This window comes from Notechis scutatus, chromosome 3 (genome assembly GCF_049901735.1).
Source record: "Notechis scutatus isolate UNSWTSFEM ecotype Mainland chromosome 3, rNotScu1.2, whole genome shotgun sequence".
In the NCBI taxonomy this organism is placed as follows: domain Eukaryota; kingdom Metazoa; phylum Chordata; class Lepidosauria; order Squamata; family Elapidae; genus Notechis; species Notechis scutatus.
The window spans coordinates 164059431-164082943 of NC_142011.1; the positions used below are offsets into that span (position 1 = coordinate 164059431).

Consider the following 23513-nt stretch of genomic DNA (forward strand, 5'->3'; position numbering starts at 1 on the left):
AAAACAAAAATATCCAACTTTCCAATATAATTTTGAATTAAAAATACAAGATTGTGAGATAGAGAACATGTGATCTAACATGTCAATTTTTTCTTAGGTGTAGGTAATCAAATCAGTGAGGAAATAGCCAAAGATGACAAGAAACTTTAATGCAAAGTATTGATCCTGGTGATCTCTTACTCTCACAAGAAATAATAAAGCACTCACATTGAAGTCTGAAATATTTAAGTGGCCCGAGGGGCTTGGAGCTTTCTTGGTTTCATTTCCACTGTAAATAAACCTCAGGCTGCAGGAATGTCTGTATTCAAATGCCACTTGTCCAATGGAAGTATTTCCTAATAGAGAATTTTGAAGGACAGGAATGACAGAATAATTGGTTTTTAGTTTCTAAAGAAATAATAAAAAAGAACAATGGTCAATATTATTGCAGAGTTTTAAAAAATCTATTTCCTTCCCTGATGTCAGTTTAGTTTATCCTTTCTCTTTGGCAAAATGGTGATCAAAGACAAGCATGTTGATAAAAAAATTTACAGAATTTAGGTAAGCATGCTCCTAAATATTCATTCTACTTGTAAAGTTCAAAATCAGATTCCAAAGCTTAAAGAAGAGGTGTAATTGGAATCCCTTTAATAGACAAACCTGCATTTGTTCTATTTGATAATACTTCGGTCATGCTCAACAGGAAGTTGCACTATGTGGAAAGTAAATACACTTATATTTCTTATTGCTATTTGTCCTATACATTGGACAAAAACCGGTGGTCTCTCTTACTTCTAGAGCTTTAAAACTAATATTAAAAATTATATCATTCCCTTCATCTGTCTACTTTCAACTTTCTTTTCTGTTTCTGCATCGAGCACTTGGAGCATTTCTCAATGAATAGTTCTATGGTATAAGCTGTTCTCCCTGGGGGCTGCAGCTATTTTGTATATTATGTGCTCTCTTGCTTTGTATACCAGTTTGGGAAACAGTCTGTTCAGTTAAGATTATTAAATAAGAAACAAATCTCTACAAATTTTATTGATTAGACTCATTTCGAGTGGTCTAAGTATGTTTTAAAGAAATAATCAGATCAACCGTCAGAGAACCACAAAGAGGCATTTGTACTGGTTAAAAATGCATTCAAAATCAATATAAGCAACAATGATCAATTTGCCTTCAGAAATTTGTTTCATTCGCAACTCCAGCCACATTATTCTGAGGAAGTCATATTGTACGCTCTTTTCAGTATATGTACCCAGCAGACCCTTTGGTACCACTTAAATCATGTTGAAAGAATACATAATCTTGGCAGCTGATGTTCCATTTTTTATGAGTTACAGCAATATATAGCATCCACTGGTGAAATAAAATGTGTTTTTTTTAAAAAAAAGCTAAATTATAATCACGTTTCAGAAATTATTACCTTGTAAAAAGAGAGCTGCTCATTTTTTCTTATTTAATATATTTATTGCTTGTTATCTACCAATCTGATTTAACAAATGACATTTAACAGACTGTTCAAGATTCTGCTCCCTTTGTATATAGCTAATCAGGCTTACCAAGAAGTCTACATTTTGTTACCCCTGTATCATGTTCATTCAGCTCATAACCTCGGATTCCATGACTGATCTAGAATGTAATGTCATTGATATTCCAGTCCTCCAAAATCTGTAATTCAATTCATAACATTCAGTGAAGAAATGTTTATCTGACTAATAAAATTAGAAAGGAACGTGCTACAATGTCTATTTCAGACAACTGAACAAGAACAAATTGCCAACAAAGATTCCATATCCCATCAAACACAAAAAACACAGTAATTTCAGTTGCACCATTTTTAAGTGGGAAAAACAACTTTCAACAACACATATGTGCTGTCATTTTTCTATCAAATATCCTGTATAAGAGTTTTAACCATGTAAAGACTATTGGTTCTTATGAACGACAGTGTGCTACATATAGAATATGATAAATTTTCCCTATCATCTCATTCTTAAAATTCAGTGTCTGGACCATCTACTTTAAAAAAGAAGGGATTGTGTATAATGTTAAATGTAACTACAGACAGTGTTATTGAATTTTATTTTTCTTATACGTTTGTAGATTTTTCTGATTAAAAAGGAATATTTTTCCAACATTTCTGTTCCTTCCATTTGACCATAGTGCAAAATAAGAAAAAAATGCACATCCATTAAAACTAATTCCCATTAAAAATAAGCATATAACAATAATCCAAATACAGCAATGCAGTATTACTGCTATTGTCCAAATTTACAGATTTGGGAACACAAATTCAGTATACCTTCTCAAAGAAACTATGTTAATATTATTGTCATCCATCATTTTTACCTTAACTGCTTATGATACATATGACATTGGGTAAATGAGAGTATATTAATTTTACAAGCTTTCACTTCTGGAATAGCACAAGATTACTTTTGTCCATCAACATATTTTAGGAATTTATTTGTTCAATTGTGGAATGTAATTAGGTTATTTCACATTAAAAAAAAACCCTAACTGATAATGCTTTTAGCTTTTATTGTTTAGAGCTATATTGGATGGATGTTAGATTGTATATAGATTCTTTGTGGGAAAGGATACTGTAATAGCGGGGAGTAGGCAAGGAAAGCATCATTTTCTGAAGAGTTTGGGGCTTCTGCAGTATAATTTGTAATATCTTCCAAATCCACTTAGTTAATATTACTTCGACAAAAAAGGGGGAACGATGTTGGTCCTTGAGAAGAGGAACTTTAAAACATGTAACATAAAACTCTTATTCAGACCAACTTAAGCAATGTGCTATTTCTTAAATTTTTATAGATTCATGCTCCTATTTTTTCATTCTTTTTTAAAAAATTCATTCAATTTTTTTTCAAACTTCACATTAAAAAACAGGTAAAGAAAAAAGATAATAAAACAACTGCAACTGCAATGTATCCCAATATTATAATGCAGTACGAATTTTGCCTACTAATAAAAGTTTTCTCAGTCAGTTTTCTACTCATATTGGGAAAAAAGAACCAATAGCCAATAATTATTCTTATGGGTCCAGACAATATGGTATTTCTCATTTTAATAAAAGTGTAGATTAAACATAGATGACTTCAGATACCAAAGTAACAAAGTAATGCATTATTTCTTTGTAACTCCCGGTAACTTCATGAATGTGTCCACATGTATCAAAGAGGTTTACTAATGGCTTCCTTTATTACTGAATTAGTACAAAGTGAATGAAATCCCAGTAACTGATGATGATGGTGGTAGGCAACCATCTTTCCTGTTTTGAGAAAGGCAAAACAATGCAGAATTGAAGCATACTTTGTAAAAAAAAAATTAATGTAAGATTTAAGAGGACAAATCTAAAAACATTGATGAAACTATACCGAGATGTTAGATGTAACTGAAGTAATTCTGTAAATCTCCAATTAATTGTTTTACCAAGACTTTAAAAAAAAATCTATAAAATTCTAGGACTAGCATTGGGATTTTACCATAAAGCCACCTTTTCAAACAAGGCTAAAATCAGTGAAAAGAAAGTAGCACTATAAAGCGCAATGGATTTTCTTTTGCTAGAATGGATTAGATACTTTTTTTTAACTAACTTCTTCGTGCCTTCATATTTTTTCCAAACAGAATTCATTGTTGTTTACAGTGCAGTTCTATACGTATCTCCTGAGATCAGTAAGACTGATTCTCAGACATTGTGTATGGCATTGCACTCTGTAAATGCATAAAATGCATAACAGTGAATTAAAGGTTATGTTTTAAAAAGATTGTCTTGTTTAATGCCAATTTTAATAGTTCAAGTGAATGTATTGTACTTCATATATTATCAAGTTAAAAAAAACACTTCTGAACTCATTACTCAAACCAGGGCAATTCTACTGTATAATAATAAATTCTAGATCCTTTTTGGAAAGAGAAAAATGTTCACATCTGTCAGGTGGGCAGAAGTGTATGACTTCTGTACAAGCTACATTTTTAAATCCTTGCTTATGACCTTTTGTTTTGCAATGGATGAAGAAAACTCTTCTGGAGTTCTGTTCAGTCACTTCCAAAGCAGGCATCTGTAAACTTGATTCAAGGTGTATACACTGAAAAGCAGACTGCCATTTAATAATGGAAAACAGAAAAGAGATGTTAGCTTCCAGTAATGGCAATGGTTTTTCTTCACGGTCAATCAGGCCTTACTGAGGCCTAGGAGACTTATGGCCATCACAGCACCAACCTCACTTACCCATTTTTATTTTCTTTTGCAAACATGTTTCACATATACATATTTTACACCTTGAAGTTATTATTACTATTCCAATGCTCTCATCTGAATACAGGCATGGTCTCTATATTTGATATAAACATATCTTTATTCAACTTTTCATTCTAAAGCTGTTTGGTGTCCCAACTGCACATGAAAAAGGTTCCCCTTGTGTTGCATAAGAAAAAGTGTCCTTAGTCCAGAGGTTCTTGTTTTATTCGAATGACTGAAGATGAACGAGATGTCCTTCTGAGTTCTCGCTTAAGTACGTATTCACTGAATTGGGAAGAGTCCACTCCTCCCCCACATGAGCCAACAATTTCAAATCCTCTTTGTTGCAATCTCTCAAGTACCTACAAAACATAAAAAGTACAAGCAGATGCCTAAGTGCAAAAAATGTCATTCAGAAATAATAAATTAATCCATTCCATCATTATTAAAATGTATCTCTGAAATGTTTCTCTGTAGCTGGTATTCAAAACATGATACAATTATTTATACAACTGCATAATAATTCTGAATGAGTTTTCTGAATTTTATCAGAAGGTAAGATAAAGTGATGATGCCGTAGCCTTATTTTTAACTAAGTATTCACATATATCATTTTTAATTTTTTTTAAACCTAAAACATAGAATCAAAGTAACAGAATGAAATTCTGTTTTATAGAAGTAAATACAATATATAGAGATAAATGCAATATACCTGAGAAGAAAGGCAACTCAAATGGACAATACTGAGAATACATGGGCTTGGTAATGTTTATGTAAAAACATTTTGCTTGATCAAGCACTACCTTATACAGTGCTCATTTCTGGGCAACTCACTTTAAGGAAATTCATGACTAGACCAGGTTAAGAGAAAGATGGTAAGGAAACAGGAAAGAAAGACCTATGAAGAAAGGTTAAAGGTACAGATACTTATATGAATACTTGAAAGAATGCCAAATAACAATTCAGGACCTGTTTTCTCTTGTTCCCAAATGCAAAACATGAAATAACGTATTTAAGTCACAAGAAATATGATTCTGATATATAGTTAAAAAACAAGAAAGGCCCTTTACCATGAAATTACTAGATGATAAGCTCTCCTTCATTGCGTATATTCGAGAGGTTATACAGCTGTCTGTTTGCAGTTTGCTATTTTAATTCCTGTATTGCTTTTCTCTGTCCAAGTCTTTTCATCTATTGTTTTGAAGTCTCATCTCTTTTCATACAAACGGTATTCCCAAATGCCTAAATCTGCCTTGCTCTGTAGTGTGTGATATAGAAGGCAACTATTCCTGCTTCCATCTAGTTAAACAGTATTATGAATATAGATTAAAATGGAAAAAAAGAAAAAAAAGCTAATACACTGATTACATACCTGAACTGAATTGAGGTGACAATATCCATTCAATGGAAATCTGATGACATGCGTCGAGTCATGATTCCAACCTGCATTGACTGAATTGCACATCACGTCACCAATTTCTGGGAAAACCTCTTCTATTAAAGATTTATCTCCACTCAAAGTAATTCTTTCTCCAAGATCCGGAGCAACACGTACAACCAAGCACTCACAAGATTTTGAAAACCGGCCTGTCTCTCGATCCTGTTTCCATCTTTCCATTTCCCCTAGCATGGGCTGAAGCTGAAAATACTTTGCTTCTTCATATAACAAACTGTAATCCTGAAAGATATATGATATTTAGTACCACAGTAAAAAAAATCTCATTAGGTAGTATCTGAATAGTTATTATTTAAGTATAGTAGGCTAAAGGCTAACAGCAATTTATGGAGAACTCTACATTAACGGAAATCTCTTTTTTTTTTTCACCTAATAAGACCTTACGGATATTTTCACATTAAAAGAGACAGGCTGCTGTGCTGTTTTGCGTTTTTATTCTCTTCTATGTGTAAGACACATACTATGTTATTACTCACAACATTATGTTACATTATACATACATATACATCTACATATTTTATTGTGATTTATCACACAGCATTACATTTTATCAAATGAAAGAAAGAAAATATTGTAGATATTGGAATGAAGAGTCCAACAGTAGGATAATGCCATTAATTACTATTGGGATTATTTTTACATGACTTCCATACAGTTCTGTTCATAATGCATATATGCAAAAGAGAATCAAGTGTGAGAAAATACATATAATAAAATATTAATAAATGTTGACATACAATTATTATCCAGTTTAGAAAAATTAAGAAATATGTGAAACCTTAGAAATAGATGGTGGACAGCAAAATTGTGAGACTCATTTTGAAAGTATTAAAATGAAGCATATTAATTGAGAACAGGTGCCATAAATTGTTAAAAATAAGATTATGGTTGGAGAGAATTCCCTTGATGTGTTTTTTTGTTTTTTGTTTTGGTCTCAGTAAATATTTTTCTGTACCTGGTATGTAATGTGGTGTGATATTCTAAGCAAGCTAATCACAAACAAACATATTCAGGCCTACCTGGAAATAAAGTTAAGTGAGTTCAATGAAACCCACAAATAAAATTAAATAGGACTGCATTAACAAACAATTACAAAATATTAACACATATTTAATGTATCTAAAAAAAGGTTTCCAATATCAATCATTCAACTTGTTAAATGTTTATGGAGAATCTCAGTCATCCAGGTCAGGGATCTCCAACCTCGGCAACTTTAAGCCTGGAGGACTTCAACTCCCTGGTTGGGGAATTCTGGGAGTTGAAGTCCTCCAGGCTTAAAGTTGCTGAGGTTGGAGACCCCTGATCCAGGTAATGCTTGTCCCAAAGGTACTTTTTCAAAAGGCAACTGGACTTTCTTGTTTTTTTCTTGAAGACGTTTCGCTTCTCATCCAAGCTGAAGACATTCAACTTGTTCTATTTCTACTATTAAGACTTGGTTGCAAATTTTAAGTAGTTTAGTAATAGTGCTGTATTGGTGTCCCTACGCTAAACTTTATACATTTAACATGATGTGCTTTGGTATGTCACAACTGGAAAACTAAAAAGGATCTAAACCCAAAGTTAAGAACAATAGGAAGTACTCTTCTGAAGCAGACTCTTAGCGTTATAATAATCTGAAGATTATTGCTCAAGAATTTTTATTTATCAAAATTTGAAATATTTAAAAGTCTTAACTAGAAATAAAGCTAAATATTATTTTTTTAAAAAAAATATGATAAGTGGAAATTAACAGTAAATTACTAATTGAGCAGAATCAGTTTGGTGTAGTAGTTAAGGCACTAGGCTACAAAACAGGAGATTTTGAGTTGTAGTTTTATCCTAGACACAAAGCTACCTGAGTGATCTTCAGCCACTCTCTGAACCCTAGGAAGGATAGCATCCAGGAGTCATTTTTTTTCATCTCTGTGTTTCAGAAGATGCTGGATAGTTCAATTTTATTTTAATTAATTAAATGAAATATTGAGTTTAGGATTGGATTTGATAGCTTAAACATTCCCTTTCAACTCTAGGATTTTAAGTGTAAGATTGTGTTTTGTACTTTAATAATTTTTTCTATCTTTGGAAGGACTTGACTCACGCATGTAGTTCCTTCAGATTAGATTCAAAATCTGAAGAACCTCCTGATCAGATCATAAGATTGTTGTGAAGATAAACTATGGAAGGGCAAAGAACATCATATGCCAATTTCACTATTTGAAGAAAAGTTGGGTAAAAATACATACATTTATGATTTCCTGAATCATGTTATAATATTGATTCAAATACAGTAAGTCACATTAATAAACAAGCCACATATATGGTTTAAATAAAGCACATCTATTAAAATTGAATTACATGAAACATACCGTATTTGCCGGCGTATAAGACGACCCGGCGTATAAGACGACCCCCACCACCACCGGAAACGCCTCCAGAAATCCCGGGGCTGCAGCGGCAGGGCAGAGTGCCAGGGGCCGTGGGAAGAGCAGGAAGGCTGCAGCCTCGGGCGGAGCGAGGCGAGCGGGATGAAGCGGAAGCGACGCAGGGGATCCAGGAAGCCAGGGCGCCTTCGCTGCGTCCAACAAGCATCCGAAAGCCGGCAGTGGATATGCCGGCGTATAAGACGACCCCCCACTTGGAGGCATGTTTTTCGGGGCAAAAAGTCGTCTTATACGCCGGCAATACGGTAAGTTGCATAAAAGGTTAACTGGTTCATATCAAGGACTCGTTTTACTCCGTATTTTGTTTCCAACAATACCCCCCAAGAAGACTGCAAGGTGATAAATATGAAAACAGCAGCTTGTTTTTTCCATTAATGTCCACTAGAAGTTGGTTTTCAGAAGCAAGCTGGTAATAAAAAATATTAAGTTCCCAAAGCAAACATGGTTTAGCAAAAGATATTCCAGGCTGCATCTTCTTCAGCCTTTCCTCCTCCGCTGTCAGCACCCCTACCCCTCAATGCTATTAGCATCTTGCCTTCCTTTGCTTATCCTTTCCTCCCCTCAGGTGCCAATACCTTGGATTTTTCTCTACCATCTTCAAGTGAATGTGCCCCAAAAGAAACAATCCCATCTTGTGCTACGTATAAAGAAAAACAGCCCTGTTTAAGGACAGACCGAGACTTCTGAAACAGGCATGTTTGAGTTGAGGCACAGCTACCTAAAGGCAGCATGCACTTGGCACTACCATAACTTTTAAAATTAGAAGTGGAATATTGCTTTGCTAATTTCAAATAGCTATTTTAATAATCTATACTTTGCCAAAACCAATCAAAGAAATTATTCCCCAAGTGTTTTATAATTGTTAACTAGTGTTACTCAAACAATTGCTTCATAATCCTTCTGTTATTATGAAGATGACAATAAATATAATTCACCTTGAAATCATCTGGTATGAGTAGTTTTGAAGTTCGTAGAAAATTCAAAATATATCTGAACATTTGGCCATCTCTATCGATGAAGTAGTGCTGCTTCAGGCTATCCAAAACAATGGGCTCTGTGCCATCAAATAGCCTCCCAATTCTGAAAATAAAAGAGAAATCAAGACTAGCATAAATTTGCCATCAGCACACATAGCCATTAGTAAGAAATAAATCCTATTATCCTAATGGCTTGATTTCAGTGTTTCAATGTCTAATCAGCTAGTTACAATGAAAACAGAGCAACAAGGGTATCATCTCTCTTTCTATGGTTTCTTAAAGCTGATCTGGGAATAAACCAATTGAGCTAAGTGAAGGTTTTGTTTGGCAAAATATGCATAGGATTGTACAATAAAACATTTGCTATTACTCGATGAAGACCTATCAATTTTAAGGACCTATAACCATTTCCTTTAGTTAAAGTATCTTACAACATAAATATCCAGGACAGAGATTGTATCTCCTGAAATTATTTTTGTTATACTCAAAGTATTTATTTGTTCATTCTTAAAATGTCAGAAAACTTCGAAGGCTTAATTCAAAGACTCTTAAATAAATTGCCATAAGATAAGAAGATGGTTCCTTTTTTTGGTTACTAACCACTAACAAAGAATAGGAATAAATAAGGAGAAAATCTACCTAGAAGGTTGCTAGGAGCAACCATGAGCTGTGGTGGCACAGTGGTCAGAATGCAGTACTGCAGGCTAACTCTGCTCACATTGCCAGGAGTTCAATAACTTCCATCCTAACCAGCTCCAGGTTGACTCAGCATTCCATCCGTCCGAGGTCGGTAAAATGAGGACCCAGATTTTTGGGGGTAATATACTGACTCTGTAAACTGCTTAGAGAGGGCTGTAAAGCACTGTGAAGCAGTATATACCGTATTTTTCAGAGTATAAGACACACCTAGCTTTTGGGGAGGAAAACAAGGGAAAAAAATCTGCCTCTGCAATTTGCCTCCTTGCAGCAAACAGCCTGGTCAGCTTCAGCACAGCCTGATTAGCATAAACAGCTGATTGTCGGTTGGATCGGCCTACCGATGATCAGCTGTTTCAGGCTGCAGGGATTGCCATTGCTATTGCACACTCCATTTTCGACCTCCGCACATCCCATTTTAAGTCTCTGTGCACCCTGTTCAGATCCCCCTGCCCAGAAAGGGCCGAAAATGGGGCCTGCGGAGGCCGAAAACAGGGCCTGTGGAAGCCAAAAATGGGATGTGGACCCTGAAAATGGGGCATGTGGAGGCAGCAAAAGGCGATGGCAATCCCTGCAGCCTGAAACAGCTGATCGCTGGGAGGCCAATCCAAGCGGCAATCAGCTGCTTGTGCTAATCAGACTGTCCTGAAGCTGACCAGGCTGTTTGCTGCAAGGAAGCAAATTGCTGGGAGGTAGAGGCCGAAGGGTGGGGGCTGGCAGGTGAGTAGGGCTTCAGCAACATTCACTGTATAACACGCACAGACATTTCCACCCACTTTTTTTTGGGGGGGGGAGTGTTAGGAATGTAAGTCACCTAACAGCTATTTAGGTTGGACAATATATAAATCAGGATAGACATTTTAATACTGCCTCTTTAAGGGAATGCTAAAAGTGTAATTGGGTGTGGTTTCTCAAACGGCCATAAGATGGAGCCAGAAACCTGGGTTGTTTAATCTTAGTCTCAGAAGAGAGTGTGTCTCAGTGAGTCTCTCTGTTTTCTTTCTGTTGGAGAGTATTGCCGTTCCTCCTAATTGACTGCTATTCTTGGATTTGATGTAAGTCTGTTACTGTTTTTGATATTGGACTTTGTTATTGGATTATCCCTGGACTGAAAACTGACTGATTTAACCTGTGAATGACTTTGGACTGCTTATTTTGAACTTTGCTTAAATGTTTAGGGAAGTAAAAACCTACATTTACTGTACAATGTATCTGTGTGCTGTGTGTGTATTATTCAAACACTACTCTCAATACATCTCCCTATATGTGCTCATTCTCCTAACGGGGAATTACCTCAACACTGGTTATGGGCCCAGGCCATACCAGATAACTGAGGCTCAGTTAACTGAGAGTTAGTGTGAATGCACAGTACTGTATACAGACAGCTGTTTACTGTTTAATTGTGGGTTACTATCCTGGAAAAGATGGCACAAGACACTTCAACAAGTCTATCACTGATAACCCGGTTGGATGGAACAAACTATGTTTCCTGGTCTATGAAGTGCAGTCTACTTCTGCGTAGAGAAGATTTACGGAATGTAGTTCAAGACCCACCGGATGTAAATGCTTGGGGTCCAAATAATGAGGACAATGCCAAGTAGTTTGCTGACTTTAAACAGAACAACGAATGAGCTCTTTGTATAATTGGACTAACACTGAGTGACCAGCAGCTAGTCCATATTTGTGGAGAAGAGTCTGCTGCTAGGTGTTGGGAGAATTTGAGGAAGATTTATGTTCATGACAGTGTAGGTGCACACATACATCTTACAAGTAAACTGTTTAGAGCACGTCTTCTGAAATGTGGAGATATGTTAGTTCATTTAAACTTAATGAAAAGAACTTTTCAAGAGCTATATGAAAAGGAACTGATATTTTCAGAGCTGCATCAAGTTTACATCATTCTTTCCTCATTGGATGAAAGTTATGATGATTATGTATCTTCACTGGAAGTCCTGCCCAGAGATAAACTGACATTGACTGACATAACTGGAAGGTTGTTAGAAGAGGCAAAAAGACGGCTGGATAGAAACCAATTGAGGAAGGAACAACCACAAGAAGAGGATTTGTCTTCAACTGCCTATACTGTTAGGAAATGTTTTTCTTGTGGGGCTAGGGGACATATAGCTAGATTCTGTAAGAAAGGAAAACAACAGAATACTGATAATCACCAGAAGGCCAAGAAGAATGTTAGTTTAGCTATGTCTAGCAATTCAACTGTAAACCATGATTTGTGGGTTGTTGATAGTGGAGCATTGCAATGTATTACTAAAGATAGAAAAAGGTTTGTAAAGATGTCTATGAGTAGGCAACATGTATCATTGGCAAACAGATGGAAGTTGAAAGCATCAGGTGAAGGTACTGCATATTGTTCTTGTATAAACGAGCATTTAACTATGTTATACATACCTAAACTGAAATTTAATTTGTTATCACTAAGGGCTTTAGTTAACCTTGGTTATGTAGTAACCTTTACAGGAGATAACTGTTTAATAGAGAAAGAGGGTAAAAGTGTTACTGCTACTTTAGAGAACAATTTATACGTGATACATGATGACCAGTTGAAGATGGCTAACTCAGTTTATAACAATGTTAAGCCACATGATGAATGTATACATTTATTACATAGACGTCTGGGGCACATTAATTTCAAAATGCTCAAACAAACTGTTAAATTGTCAGAGGGAGTAAAATTGAAACCCTGTAGCAAGTATTTAAACTGTAATGCCTGTAGCCAAGAGAAGAGCAAGGTTACTCCTGCAAACAGACTTAATGGGTTTAAGACCAAAGAACCTTTAGAGGTTGTGTTTGCTGACATATTTGGTCCTAAGAAACCTAATTTGGGAGGTGCCTGCTATATTTTGAGTATTATGGACCATTACTCACGATATGGTTTCTGCTATCTTATGAAAAACAAAACAGAAACATTCCAACATTTCTTTAACTGGCTAAGGTTTGCTGAGAGAAAAATGAAAAATAAAGTAATTACTTTAGTTACTGATAATGGGACTGAATTTGTTAACAAAAGATTCCAAACTCTGTTGAAATTGGCTGGTGTTGAGCATAAACGTTCTGCACCATACAGACCACAATACAACTTGTTTGTAGAATGAAGAGGGCAAACATTACAAGCCATGGCTTGCACTATGTTATCTGATTCAAGTTTGCCTGAAACACTGTGAGGTGAGGCCATAATGTATAGTAACCATGTTTTAAACAATGTAGTTAACACAACAACTGGTGAATTGCCAATCACTTGTTGGCATGGCATAAAGCCAAATTTAAGTTACCTACACACATTTGGAGCTCCAGCATGGGTGCATATTCCCTCACAAGTAAGACTGAAAGGGCAACATAGAGCTAAGAAGTTATTTTTTGTAGGTTATGAGGCCAATCATAGATCGTTTAGAATCTGGGATCAAGGCATAGCTCATGTTTATTGTAGTGCTAATGCAAAATTTCTTGAGCAAGTTGGGTGGAATAAACTGGAACAGGAATCCAGCAATGATATTATTATTGACACCAAAGTAGTCCCTAAAGATAAAATAAGTAAACCACAAATAGCCATTAAAGAGGAAGCACAGGAGGAAGTAGAACAGGCACAGGAGGAGGTAGAAGAACAGGAGCAGGTGGCACAGGTGAGTCCACCAGTAAGCCCAAGACGTTCAACCCGAGTAACACGACCACCTGATAGATATCAGGCTAGTGTTGTATGCCAAGTGAATACAGTTCCAAGTAATTATAGTGAACTAAAACTGTATCCTGCTAAGGATCAGGCTGCTTGGCAGAAAGCAATGGATAAGGAACTGGAATCATTAAAAAAACTGGAGGTATATGAAAATGTTAGGTTACCACCAGGTAAACCTGCCATAGGATGTAAATGGATTTATAAACTGAAGACAGGTGTGGATGGGACTGTTACCCATAAAGCCAGGTCAGTAGCACAAGGGTTCAATCAGACAGCAAATGACTACAATGAGATGTTTGCACCTAGTCTGAAGGCTACTACATTAAGGGCAGCATTAGTGTGGGCAGCTAAGGAAAAATACATTATAAATCATTTGGGGAAGGCGGAGTCACGTCGCCGCGTTACAGCTGTAATTTCGGGGCTCTGAAGTTACAGCTGATATCTTCGCCCTGGTCGGTCCCAACGGACCTAAACCATCCCGTAGAGACGGTGATAGTAAGGGCGCGTTCTGTTGATCACAGGGACACCGCAAGTCCCTGGTGGATCCAGAAGAAGCCCCTTTACCATCGGCGGAGAGGCAGCCATTAAGCTGCTGAAGCAGGGACAGCTCCGAAAGGAAGAGAAGAAAGAAAGAGAAAGTGTATCGGCTGGTGAGATTTATTTATTTTTATTTGGGATAAGGACACCCTAGAAGAAGAAGGAATCTGTAAGATTTTTGACAGAATTTGATAAGATGGACTTAGTGGCGATTTTTTAGGAGATGTCAAAATGAGGCTTGGCTTTTTACTTTTTTTTCTAGCGAATTTCTATTGTGATTAGTAATTGTAACCAGACTGTTTTTTTTTTTCTATAATTACCTTTCCTTTTTGACTGTTTATATTTTTAATAGAGGCTTCCTTTAGTAATTTTTTTTTTTTTTAAATATACACATATATATACATATTTTCTTTTTTATTGGTTTTTTTTGCGGTGGAAGAAGGGGGAGTGGAGTTGAGAAACTTTGTAACTCTGCAACACTGCCAACTAGAGGCTAGAAAATACTTTACTTGAAGTTGAGAGAACTGTGAGAAACTCTCTCCCAAGGACACTGAGTTGATAAGATAGAGAGAGGAACTCTGGAGAATGTTTTCACAGGTGTCTCTTTGGGATTTCTACAATCAACTGAATGTTTGAAGCTTGGCTTTGAAACTTGTGGAGAAGCCATAATAAGAGCCTTGGATGTTTAAATAAAATGCAGTGTGCTTTTTGCTTTACTTGTTATTAGCTTTTATCCCTCCTCCTCAACCCTATAGTATTTTGTAATATTTGTACACTTTTGCTTATTACTATTATTATTATTTTTTTTTTTTTTTTCTGAGGAAAGCCTCAGAATATTGTTTCTTTTTCCTTTTTCTTTTCTTTTGGGGGACTTTTGCTTTTTTTTACCTTTGTATGTATATACTCTTTTTTGTGGCCATGTTTTTTTTTCTTGAGATTTCGCAATTGGATTAAGGTGTGAAGAACCTGAAGAATTTTTCTTTTTTTTTTTCCTTTTATTATTATTGTTATTTTTTAATATTATTGGGTTTTATTCTCCTTTTGACTATTGCAACTGAGGATTAAGGTCTAGAAGAACCTGAAGAAAGAAATTTTCTTTTTTCCTTGAAACTTTTTTTCCTTTTTTAAATTTTGGGTTTTTTTTTTTTACTGATTTTTCTTTTTTTACGTTTTTCCTTTCCCTAATTGGATTATAATTGTTACACTGCCAACTGGATTAAAAGAGTGGGAAGATTCTGAGCTATTCAAATGAGTAAGAAAGTTCTACCTTCTGCGCATCAACTTCTGCTCCTGCTTCCCCATCAACTGGAGGACGACTTTCAACAATGGCGAAGCAAGATAAAGGACAAACGGATCTAACGACGGTTATGCAAGGAATTCAAGAACTTAAAATGAGTATTGAACAAAGGATGGGGAGTATTGAACAAAAATTGAAAACATCCAACAGATGATGGCGAAGTATGATGAGAGACTGCAAAAAATGGAAGAGAAAGACAATCAAAGAGATGAGAAATTGCAAAAATTGGAAGAGAAAGACAATCAAAGAGATGAGAAAATTGGAAATATTGATGACAGAGTGACAACGCTTGAACAAAACAAGAATGAGATGGTGAAGTGGGAGATGGATAGATCAGAATATTACCTCAGATTTCAAAATATAGAGGAAGAAAAGGACAAGATCTTGCTGCAGTAATGATAGAAATCTTGGCTGGAGCTTTGGAAATAACAGAGGAAAAAATGATGGATGGAATAGATGAGATATACCGAGTTTTTACAAGATATGCATCGAGGAATAAGTTACCAAGAGAAGTTCATGTTAGATTTACTAAAAAATCTATAAGAACACAGATATTACAAGCGGCAAGAGAGAAGACATTGAAATATGGAGATAAAGAGATTGGGGTTTTAAAACAAATACCCAGAAAAATTAGAGAGATGAGGAGAGAATATCGTTTCCTGACTAAAGTATTATTGGAAAAGGAGGTGAATTACAGATGGTTGATTCCAGAAAGATTAATGGTTACATGGAAAGAACAGAGATACAGAATTGGCTCAATTGATGAAGCAGAATCATTTTATAAGGAATTTTTTAAAAGAAGAGAAACAGAGATAGAAGAAGAGACTACCTTAACTGAATTTCAAGAGGACCAAATAGAGATGGGAAAAGAAGAAGGTGCAGTAGGTGGACAAGTGGAGACTAAAGAACAACGTGAAGTAAGATCAACGAGCCGTTAGACCTAAATATAAATCATAACTATGGAGGAAAAAATTGATTTCTTTGAATATAAATGGACTGAATTCAGCTACTAAAAGAAGGAAAACTTTTCATAAAATAGAGAAATTAAAATTTGATATAATTTGCTTACAAGAAGTACACATTAAAAAACAACATCAACAATTATTGGTGCGACCAAAAATAGGGAAAATTTTTACTTCTTTGGCCCAGTGTAAGAAAAGAGGAGTGGTATTGTATATTAAAGAAACCATTTCAGCAAAATTGATTTATACTGATGAAGATGGAAGAGTACTAATGGTTGAAATAGTGGATAACAATACAAAGATACTTTTGGTTGCAATCTATGCTCCGAATGATAAACAAAAAAGATTTTATAAAAATTACATATGAAAATAATTGAATTGGACTACGCTAATATATTTATAATGGGAGATTTTAATGGAATTGTAGACAATGAATTGGACTACACAGCAAAAATAACACGACAAAATAGGAAGATCCTCCTAAATCCTTTTTGAAATGATAGAGGAACTAAAACTAAAAGATATATGGAGAGAAAGAAATACTCAACAATATACTTTCTACTCGAATAGACATTCATCATGGTCCAGAATAGATATGATGTGGACGTCAACAGAATTATTATCTAATATTCAAGAAATAAATATTGAAACAAGTACATGGGCAGATCATAATCCAATGACAATTAAATGGAAAGGACAAAAAGAAGATCTAGATGGACATTAAATAATACTATTTTAAAGGAAAAAGATTTTACACAGTGGATGGAAAAAAGAACTGGCCTTCTTTTTTAATGAAAACAGAAAAGAAGATACTTCAATACAGAATGTTTGGGACACAATGAAGGCATATGCAAGAGGATTGATAATGGAATACACAAAGAAAAAAATATTAGAAAGAGGCAAATGATTAAAACTTTAGAAGATGATTATAAAAATTGGAAAAAGAATTACAGAGAATGCCACAGAAAAAGATATTAAATTTAAAATGGACATAATTAAACATAAAATGGATCAAACAGAGAAAGAAGAATTGGCGCAAAAAATTAGAAGTGCTAAACAGAACTATTTTGAGGATGCAAACAGACCAGGTAGATGGTTAGCATACAAACTGAGAAAAGAGAAAGAATCAAGAGAATACTACAGTTAATGGATGAACAGGGTCTAGTCTGTCATGGTAATAAGGAGAAAAAGAGAATTATTCGAGATTTTTATGCACAATTATATAAGCAGGAGGATTTTGATGAGGGGAAAATTAAACAGTATTTACAAAATGCCAACCTACCCAAGATATCTGATGAAACTGGGAAAATGTTGGAAAATCCTATAACAATGATGGAATTAACTGAAGCACTTAATAGACAGAATAACGGGAAAGCACCAGGACCAGATGGTTTCCGGCAGAATTTTATAAAACATTACAAGAATCATTGAGTATTTCATTGTTAGAAATTATGAATGAAGTTATGATAAATAAGAAAATACCTAAAACATGGTCAGAAGCTTATATTACGCTTTATTCCAAAAGAAGGGACTGACCCATTACAAATTAAGAATTATAGACCTATTTCTTTATTGAATGCAGATTATAAAATATTTGCTTCAATTTTGGCAGAAAGGCTTAAAAATACTTAAATAATTTTATTCATTCTAATCAGAATGGATTTCTACCAAAGAGACAAATTAAAGACAACATGAGAGTAATTTTGGATACTTTGGAATATTATGAGGCACACCCTGAAAAGCAAATGGCTTTGATATTTTTAGATGCTCAAAAGGCATTTGATAACGTGAATTGAGATTTATGTTATTATTATTGAACAGATGGGTTTTGCTAGAAAATTTATTCAAGCAATAGAAGCTATATATCATAAGCAAACAGCAAAAGTGATGATAGATGGAGAATTTACAGACACTATCAATATTAAAAAGGCACAAGACAAGGATGTCCACTATCCCCTTTGTTATTTGTATTGACTTTGGAAGTATTAAATAGAAATATTAGAGAGGATACAAATATAAAATGAAAGTTAAAAAGGAGGAATTTAAATTGCAAGCCTTTGGACGATTTGGTCTTTATTCTGGAAGACCCTCTAGAGACAGCTTTAAAACTACTGGAAAAGATAGAGACGTATGGTGAGATGGCTGGCTTGAAAATAAATAAAGACAAAACAAAGATTCTGACAAAAAATATGTTATTAAGGCAAAGAGAAGAGTTGGCAAGTTTGAAAATTCAAGTTACGAATAAAGTTAAATACTTGGGGATAATTTTGACGCCAAGATGTACTACACTGAAAGAGAATAATTATATTAAACTTAAACAGCAGATAGCATCTGACTTGAAAAATGGGAAAATCTACAATTATCTTTGATAGGTAGAATCTCAACAATTAAAATGAATATTTTACCCAGAATTTTATATTTGTTTCAAACAATACCAATTAGGCTTGGTAAAGACTATTTTGATGAATTAAATAAAATGGTGTTGAAGTATATATGGCAAGGTAAGAAAGCGAGAATAAAACTAAAACTTTTACAGGATGCTAGAATTAGAGGAGGATTTGGCCTTCCTAATTGGGAGTTGTATTATCAAGCTGCAAATTTAATGTGGGTTAAAGAATGGATAACGTTAAGAAAGTCTAGATTATTGGCATTGAAGGACATGATTTATTATTGGGTTGGCATGCTTTTTTATGGTATAAGGAACTAAATCGCAGGGTTATTTCAGAAGGCACTATATACGGGGAATCGTTACGGTTGAATTGGGAGAAAATTAAGAAACAATGTTATTTGAAAATTCCAGTTTGGTTATCAACTATTGAAGCTTTTTCCTATCCCATAATTTATAAGAAGGAACAAACAGTTAGATATGGGGAAATACTGGATGAAAAGGGTGAACTTAAAACGATGCAAAGCTAGAAGAACAAGATATAAAGATGAATTGGTTTTCATATGCGCAAATACACTCAAGGTATCTTAAAGATTCTAAAACAGAAGGATTTTATGATAAATTGACTGATTTAGATGGGATTTTGACAGGTGCTGATGAAAAAGTGATTAAAAACTATATAGTTATTTGTAGGAAATTAAATTAGAGGAAGAACAAGTCAAAGAAACAATGATTGTTTGGGGAAGAACTTTGGATATGGGATTGATTTAGAAAAATGGCAAAAATTGTGGTCTCAAAATTATAAAATGACAATGTCAGTAGCATATAAAGAAAATTTGTATAAGATGTTTTACAGGTGGCATTTCCCCGACAAGAATAGCAAGAATGTTCAAGAATAAACCGAAAAGTGTTGGAAATGTCATCAGATCCCTGGCTCATATTACCATATGTGGTGGACTTGTGAGGAGGCCAGAAATACTGGACTAGAATTCGCATATGGTTGGAAGAAATGACAAAAAAAAACATATAGATTTGAAACCAGAGATTTTTCTATTGGGAATCTTACCTGATACATTTAATAAAAACTTAAAGTATTTGATTGTAAATGTGTTAACAGCGGCTAGGATTGTATTTGCTAGAAATTGGAAGAGTGAGAAAATACCATTAGAGGAAGAAATTATTAAGAAAATACTGGAATGTGCTGAAATGAGTAGATTGACATTTGAAATTAGAGAACAAGAAGATAAACAATTCTATGAAGTTTGGGATCTTTTTATCAATGGTTAGATAAAACAATATAATAATAGAATATATATATATATTGGTTTTGATAATATTTTTAGAATATTATATTAAGATAGATTTGGTATGATTTTACGATTTGTTATAAATTAACTAAATTATAGTTATCTCGCTCAAGCATGAATTAGTTAAATTATAGTCAAATGATTGTTTAATAAGGATATTAGGATATATAATTGTTGATTGATAATATGAGTTATTATGTAACATAATTATTATGATGACTATGAAATAGATGCACAAAAAGGAGTGATAAACCAACTGATACACTGTCTGTAAATTTATGAAGAATGACGATGTTCTTATGTTATGTTTTATGTTTTATGTGTTTTTATTTGTTGTTAAAATCAATAAAACTTTTATAAAAAAAAAAATTATCATTTGGATGTAGAAATGGCATATCTACATGCACTGTTGCAACACGCTATATATTTAAAGAAACCTTTAGGTATTAAAAATGATAACACAACTGATTGCTGGAGATTGAAAAAGAGTCTTTATGGTTTGAAGCAATCAGGATATGAGTGGAACCAATGTATAGTTAAAGAATTAACTAGGATAGGCTTTGTAGCTGGCATGGCTGATCCATGTTTGTTTAAAAAAGAAAGTAATGGTGTAATTTAATTGTTCCTATTATTTACTGATGACATAGCATTAATCACCAAAACTGAACAAGAAGCTACTAAAATAATCTCACTGTTAGAGAAGAAATTTAAGATAAAACAGTTAGGAGAAATCAAACAAAATCTTGGTTTAAAGATAGATAGAACTCGGGGGGGATACAAGATCTCACAGGCAGATAAAATTAACCTATTACTAAAAAGTTTTAAAATGGAACTTTGTAAGCCGGCTAAGACATCAATGAGCCAGGAGTTTAGCCATAGTGATGTTCAAAGTCCTATTTTTGATAAGAACATTTATCAGTCTTTGATTGGTAGTATATCTTATCTCAGTAATTGGTCAAGGCCAGATATCACATACAGTGTTAATCAATTAGCGAGATTTAACGCTGAGCCAACTGAAAGGCTCTGGCAAGCTGCTAAACGTGTGTTAAGATATCCGAAACAAACAATGCATTATGCATTGTATTTGGAGCCTAAAGATGAACTGAGTTTAACTGCATATGCTGATGCAAGTTTTGCTACAGACATAAATACACAAAAATCTACATCAGGAACTGTAGTATTATTGGGGAAAGTGTTGATTGGATGGAGGTCTATTAGACAGAAACATCTAAGTTTGTCAACAATGGAGGCTGAATTCTCATGTTTGTCTTTACTATGTACAGATTTAGTTTTGTATAAACAATTACTAATTGACATGGGAATTGATGTAACAGATTCTATTGTTGTTTATGAAGACAACCAATCAGCAATACAGATGGCCTCAAATATTGCTGTTAAAACAAGAACGAAACACACAGATTTAAGATATTTAAATGTGAGATAATGTGTGCAAAGTAAGATGATTAAACTGAAATACCCTATGTCAGAAAACAATATAGCAGATCATTTTACAAAGGCCCAAGGCTCTATAAAGCATAAGGCTTGCTGTGAAGATTATGGACTTAGAATGTAAGGTTGTATATATTGTCTTACCCAAAAGGGGAGAATGTTAGGAATGTAAGTCACCTAAACAGCTATTTGGGTTGGACAATATATAAACCAGGATAGACATTTTAATACTGCCTCTTTAAGGGAATGCTAAAAGTGTAATTGGGTGTGGTTTCTCAAACGGCCATAAGATGGAGCCAGAAACCTGGGTTGTTTAGTCTTTGTCTCAGAAGAGAGTGTGTCTGTGAGTCTCTCTGTTTTCTGTTGGAAAGTATTGCCGTTCCTCCTAAATGACTGCTATTCTTGGATTTGATGTAAGTCTGTTACTGAACTGTTTTTGATACTGGACTTCGTTATTGAATTATCCTTGGACTGAAAACTGACTGATTTAACCTGTGAATGACTTTGGACTGCTTATTTTGAACTTTGCTTAAATGTTTAGGGAAGCAAAAACCTATATTTACTGTACAGTGTATCTGTGTGCTGTGTGTGTATTATTCAAACACTACTCTCACTACATCTCCCTGTATGTGCTCATTCTCCTAACGGGGAATTACCTCAACAGGGAGTGCGTCTTATACACCAAAAACTATGGTAAGTCTAAGTGCTATTGCTACAAGGCATGGCATATAATCAAGCAATCAAATCTCAATTTAACTTGTCATAAATGTCCTTGACTTAGGGATTAGTCAATTTGGTCAACTTTGTGTGATCAGGATGCTAAAGTACAAAAGTAATTATGAAGGATACCAATGTACTGGTGAACAATTTAGGAAATGATATAGTTCAATTTAAGTAAATATAAAATGATATACTCTGAGGCAAAAGAACTTAATTTCACATCTCAATTGCCAAGCTCTGATGTAACTGTAATTAACGAATAGATATTTTGGCTTAGTTTATGATAGCTATGAAAAAGGCAAAATATAATTGGGAAAAATAAATATTTTAATATTTTAAATATAGTAAATTAAATATTAAATTAAATATTTTTTTTAAATCAACATTAGGAACAGGTTTAAAATTAAAAAGAGCTCAGAGATATCTATGACACATTTGCAATCTTAATATTAATATTGTGTACTGTTCTGACTGCCAGATTTGAGAAAGGATATAACAGAACTGGTAAAAGTAAAGGCTTTCTGGGCTTCATTTTCTATTATGTCTAGCTAATCAGGTATAAAAACATAACTAGTAACTTGTAAAGGGGACATATTTTCCTGCGCTAAAGGATTTTTATCCTCCCATGCCCAGAACTATCAATGACCTCTGCTTCATAAGAAAATGTTTAAAAATACATTAAACAATTTAGCCTAATTTATAATTTTAAGTTTCGTGTTGTTTTTAGTCAGCAAATTTGCTATGTTAAAAGAATGCAATATAATTCAAAGAAATTGACTGCCATGAATTATTGCATAATAATTATGCAATGGATATACCTTGATAAGCCCATGTAACACTACTCCATAAACTTCACTGGCAGTTTCCATGTAGAATTCAAAGATTTGATTGTCTCCTCTAAATTTGTCTTTCATATTACAAAATCAAACTGTTGATATTGTTCCCTGCTGTGTTCTCTAACATCAAGGATAGATTATCCCTGTATATTTGCTAAGTGTATGAACACATTTGTAAACATAAACAAACCTCCATTATTTCCCACCCCCCTTCAAAAATAGATACGTGAAACCTAGGAGAATTCTTGGAAATAAAGATGATTCTCAATCTAGTGATTTGCAACATGTCACTGTCACATTTTATTTTTTTAATTAAATATTTGAAAAAAGAGTGAAATGGGAAAATGTACAGGCATCTCAAAAAGTATCAGTTCAGTAGCATCCTTCTGCATGTTGAATGTAATTTGAACTGAGCATATAACAGTTTGGGCAAAAGTAAAATGTATGAATATATTTGTTTTCTATAAATATCAAACAGTTTTTTATATTTGTTTTTTTTTTACAAAAAGGTCATATACTGTGTCTCTGTTGCTGCTGCTTCTCTTATAAACCAC

The 23513-nt window shown here is 34.2% G+C and overlaps 1 protein-coding gene across 12 annotated transcripts in view; it reads right to left on the reverse strand.

Moving 5' to 3' along the window:
- Positions 1–207: 207 nt before the first annotated feature.
- Positions 208–23513, reverse strand: part of KCTD1 (potassium channel tetramerization domain containing 1) — a 109299-nt gene continuing 85993 nt past the window's right edge. For 11 of the 12 annotated variants that reach the window (XM_087961656.1, XM_087961652.1, XM_087961651.1 and 8 more), the window contains 3 exons: positions 9043–9187; positions 5604–5909; positions 208–4593 (listed from right to left, as the gene is read on the reverse strand). In XM_087961656.1, the coding sequence (XP_087817782.1) occupies positions 4435–4593; positions 5604–5909; positions 9043–9187 (610 nt within the window). In that variant the 3' untranslated portion in view covers positions 208–4434. The remainder of the gene's footprint in view (positions 4594–5603; positions 5910–9042; positions 9188–23513) is intronic. The other variant, XM_087961650.1, reaches the window with a different exon arrangement.